A 4664-nucleotide genomic window follows, 5' to 3' on the forward strand; every position below is an offset into this window, starting at 1 on the left:
CAAGCGAAGGCTGAGGGGGGACCTGGTGACCGTCTATAAACTCACTAGGGGGGACCAGAAGGGTTTGGGAGAGACCTTGTTTCCCCTAGCCCCGCCCCCCCAGCATAGCAAGGAATAACGGCCACAAGTTGTTGGAGAGGAGGTTTAGATTAGACATCCGCAAGAACTACTTCCCGGTCAGGGCGGCTGGGATCTGGGACCAACTTCCAAGGGAAGCGGTGCTAGCTCCTACCCTGGGGGTCTTTAAGAAAAGGCTAGATGCCTACCTGGCTGGAGTCATTTGAGCCCAGTTTTTCTCCTGCCCTGGCAGGGGGTCAGACTTGAAGATCTTCAAGGTCCCTTCGACCCGACTTCTACGATTCTCCGTCAGACACAGGATCTGAGCTTTGAGTTTGAACCAAATTCAGTGCTGGGGAAACTCCTCCCCAGGCTGGCAAGTTGCTGCAGAGGGCCGTGGCTCTGCCTCTGTACATCTTTTGTCTGTTTCCAGCTCAGCTGCTGGGGTGAAAGCAGAGCCACAGGAGGAAATGGGCCTGGGGCTTCCTCTTCTCTGACACTGCCTCTTCCTCCCTTTCTTGGCCATCTAGTTTCAGTGCTGTGGTAAAGGCAAAGACAGTGATGATCAGGTGAAACCCACGTGTCCAGAGGGCATCCATCTGCCCAAGGTAAGCACCCACCCGTCAGATTGCCTCAGGGGCCTTCCTGCACAGACACGTCAGTTTGAGGGAGAATGCAAGGAACCAAAGCAGCAGGAGGAAGGACGGAGACGGGTGGATGGAAAGGGGCATGCCATTCCAGACAGGCTCTGTTTGGCATCCAGTGATTCAAAAACTGCTTTTCTGTGTCACGGTCACATGAGATGAGGCTGGAGAAATGTTCAGCTGAACTCAGATTTCAGAAAAGTCTGAGCTGCTTTCAGTCCTGTAGGCCCCCACCACACCGTCCTCTGAGGGCTGAGGGTCAGGAGAACAGACTCCTCCAGCCAGCAGCCTGCCCACCGCCCCAAGCAAGGGAGCAGAGACAGTGGAAGCAGTGTCAGGACCTTCAGAGTCTCTGTGAAAAGCACTTGTCCCTGCATAGCCGTGTCCCTGCCGGGAGGGCAGAGAGAATGCTCCCACGCTACCTTTCAGGGAACCTGCTCCACTTAGCCTGGATGGGCAGATCCCCACTGCGCCCAGCCACAGAGCTGGCTTTAGCTCCTGGAGAACATGAGGATAAAGTGGGGGATCGCTTGCGAGTGCCTCTCAGGTGGTGTGTACAAAGGAGCGGGCAGCACCCAGAGATGGGCTCCTGGCAGGTTAGGGCACCCTGATGCCTTGGCAGAAGGGGAGGGGGAGCTTCCTGCTGGTCTGAAATGCTCAAGAGAGCACAAGGCACAGGCAGAGACGGTAGGGTACGCTGGACCGTGGCAGCCACCCTCCAGACCCAGGTACTGAATAGCAGAGCAGTGGGGAGCAGGGAACTAAGGGAGCAGATCTGGACACGTTCCTGCCGAGCTGAGCGGGACTGTCTTTGTTTCCAACAGAACTGCCTGGAGGAAATCCAGAGTGTAACAAACTCGCATCTGCACTTAGTTGGAATCGTTGGGATTGCAATTGCTGGCATCACAGTGAGTACATCCCTGCCATCCAGATGACATCCCTGCTCCTTCCTCGGGGCAGGGGGGTTCCAGCAGCTGCTGCAGGGTGCTCGTTGTATGACTTCCTGACGCTCCTGCTGGGCCTTCCTTTTGCATCACTCTCCCCATATACACTTGGAAATGTCTCAGGTTTACTGGCACATTTGGAGAGGGTCTCTGGGAGAAATCCTCCCACACTGCTGTTGTGAATAGAGACCTTTAGTAATGTCAGCACGAAGCTGCGTTCGCGAAGGCTGACTTGAAAAGTGCCCGTTACCCTGAGCTTTCATCCCTTCCAAAGTGCTGCAGACATGGCTTCCTGTCCCAGCATATCTGACCTCCTCCCGCAGGAAGGGCTTCTTTGCTGGCACCTCGACTCAGCTTCACAGACCAGGTGCACCATATCCAGTCGCTGGGAAGAGCAGGGTTTTCCAGTGACGTGTTCGTGGCTCCTCCCACAGCCAGAAATGGCACATGCCTGTTTCTCAGCTAGTTGCTTTAAAGATCGGGTTTTACAGTAGGCCTGCTAGGGAGCCAGCCCTCATCACCCCAGGCTGCCCTGTGCTAAGAGCATGTGCTGAGCACAGGGAGTGAACACCCCTCAAAATGGCACAGCGGAGGGAAGAGGGAGAGGGTGTCGGATGCTGCCTGCGCAGGGTCAGGCAGCCGGGCAGGCGGGAGGAGCAAGTGCTGCAGCACGTCCTCCACATTCTGCCCTTGTCCTTGTCCCTGCCGTGTGGCAAGGCTGGCCAGCTGTCTGCCTGTGTCCTGGGGAAGGTGTCACTGGTGTATGTTGCCAGGCAGAGCTGCCAGCTTCCCCTGACCGGTAGTCTCTGCCCTGGCAATGAAACTTGTGGCCAGGGGAAATTACTGGATCTCCAGTGCTCTCTGCTGCGCTTTGCATTCACCTTCCTCTGTAGGTTCCTGCTCCCAAGCTGGTCAGTACTGCTGATGTCACAGGTGAGCTCCCCACAGGTGCAGTCCTTATGGAGGTGTTCGTTTCTGTGTGAAATCACAGTGCCCTAAAGCAATCCCAGTGCGAGCCTGATGCCCAGCTCTGCTTTCTGTTCTTCTGCAGATACTTCACAGGCAGAGATGTCTGACAGCCCTGTCTCTGTACTGCTCTGGAATCCAGAGCCTCTGTTCAGTGCCGGCCCTGATGCTATTAATAGGACTGAATTTGTGTCAGAGCAGATGACCTCAGTGGGATAAACCCCTATTGAAATTTGGCAAGAACTTATGCTGTGCAAAGCGTTCATAATGTCTGTGGCACCTGTATGTTCAAATATCATCTTGGCTCCGAATGCTAGAGAAGTATCGCCCATGTTACTTATCTGCTGTCCTGAGATCTGCAGACAGAAACCATGATCTGCCATGGCCACTCACTTGCAAAGATCACTAGATTGCTCTGATGTGATGGACAGTTTTGCAATGGCTTTTGTAACTGGAGGCATCTCCTGGAAGTCCCTAAATCCCGTTCCTTCTCTCCTAGATCTTTGGCATGATATTCAGCATGGTTCTCTGTTGTGCAATCCGCAATACAAGAGACACGCTCTAAACTGTTGCTGCAAACTTCTATGCTCCAGGACTTCCGGACTAAACTTTACAAGAAGCGTTCTCCTACCCAGCCTAATAATTTCAGTACATATTTAATTAGTGTGTTTAACAGAGTGAGAGAAAAATACTCCGCTTAGGTGAGCCTGTGAAACCAATTAATTCTGTTTAAATTTGTAAGTCAGAAAACTCAAATGAGCAAAATGAGGGTTTAAAATGTTCCGGTTTAAATTCAACTTACGATTTTCAGTATGTTTGCATGGGTGTGGCTGGGTGCCCACACAGATGTGTATATCACATGGGGACAGGTGTGGCTCTCCATACCGAAGTTTCAGTGTGCACATGCACTGATATCTGTACACACGGTGCCTGGTGTGCCTTAGTGAGTGCACGCACGCACACACGCACGCACAGGGGCTACACTGTGTGCACGCATTTGCTCGCACGTTCCTGCAAGGTCCCTTCTGTAGCACATGGAGCCGTGGCCAAATACAGCTGGAGCCATTTCCACAGCAAACTCCTCTTTGCCAAGCGTCACTGTAGGAGCAAGCTTCATCTTTTAAACATAACCTTTAATCCAGTTTCTACTAATCTCCCCCAGATTTCAAGGGAATTAATACACTTGACTTAAATGAGCTAAACCCTAAGAGCCTGTTCCCACAAACTGATACGCATACGACACAGCCCCTGGACATCAGTGTCACATGTAGAAGTCTTCTGGGTCCTGGGTCTGAATCCAGAGAACTTCTGGGGAACCCCTGGATCCCAGCCCAGGTTTGGAGCAGGAGACTTTGACAGGTAATGCCGTTGGTTGTGATGAATCCCAGTGCCAGGTGTGCCTAGGCTTCCACTCCACCGGTATGGCAAAGCCCATCTGCGGCCGAGCAAGGCCTCTCAAATCCCGTTCATGTTTAAAGCAGAAATATCTGTGGAAAGGGGCAGGGGAGCTCATGCAGGCTCTGCTTGCTCCAAGCGCTGCCCTCGTGCCGAGGTCTCCAGCACCCCGCATCCGCACGGGCGGCTCTGGCGTCAGAGCCGTGGCCTCGTGGGAGGTCTTTGGCCACAGACTCTGGGAAACAAGCAAAGTGGGACGATGACGGCCGGGGAAGGCGAGCGGTGCTCGGGCACGTCCACACCTGCTTCTGAACGCCCGCAGCTCCCGGGGGGCTTTCTCCACAAGCCTCTCGCCCCCGCCCTGGGGCTGGGCAGGGAAGGAAAGGCAGGGAATGTCCACGGTTAAGAGTCATTGTCTTAGTGGTTGATGCTCACTGCAGGCAAGAAATGTCAAAATTACACTGTATGTATCCTTGAAATACCTCAGGGCTTGAGTTTACACAGGTCCGTGTCCTCTTGTGTTTATTTCTCCGGCGCTCGGATTCATCGGTGGCAGGACGGCTGCTGGTGCTGGGAGGGGGCCGAGCAGCCCGGGGCCCCTTCCATGCTGCCCCGCTCGCGGGTGCGCCTCGGCCGCGGCTGCCCACGGCCGCGCGCG

General features: G+C 54.2%; 1 protein-coding gene across 1 annotated transcript in view; it reads left to right on the forward strand.

The window, feature by feature from the left end:
- TSPAN2 (tetraspanin 2) overlaps positions 1 to 3813 on the forward strand; it is an 18826-nt gene extending 15013 nt beyond the window's left edge. Inside the window, exons 6-8 of the mRNA XM_019546495.1 lie at positions 588 to 665; positions 1526 to 1609; positions 3111 to 3813. Of these exons, the coding sequence (XP_019402040.1) occupies positions 588 to 665; positions 1526 to 1609; positions 3111 to 3176 (228 nt within the window). The 3' untranslated portion in view covers positions 3177 to 3813. The remainder of the gene's footprint in view (positions 1 to 587; positions 666 to 1525; positions 1610 to 3110) is intronic.
- Positions 3814 to 4664: the final 851 nt, after the last annotated feature.

Source organism: Crocodylus porosus, unplaced genomic scaffold (genome assembly GCF_001723895.1).
Source record: "Crocodylus porosus isolate Cpor-Errol unplaced genomic scaffold, CroPor_comp1, whole genome shotgun sequence".
Taxonomy (NCBI): Eukaryota; Metazoa; Chordata; order Crocodylia; family Crocodylidae; genus Crocodylus; species Crocodylus porosus.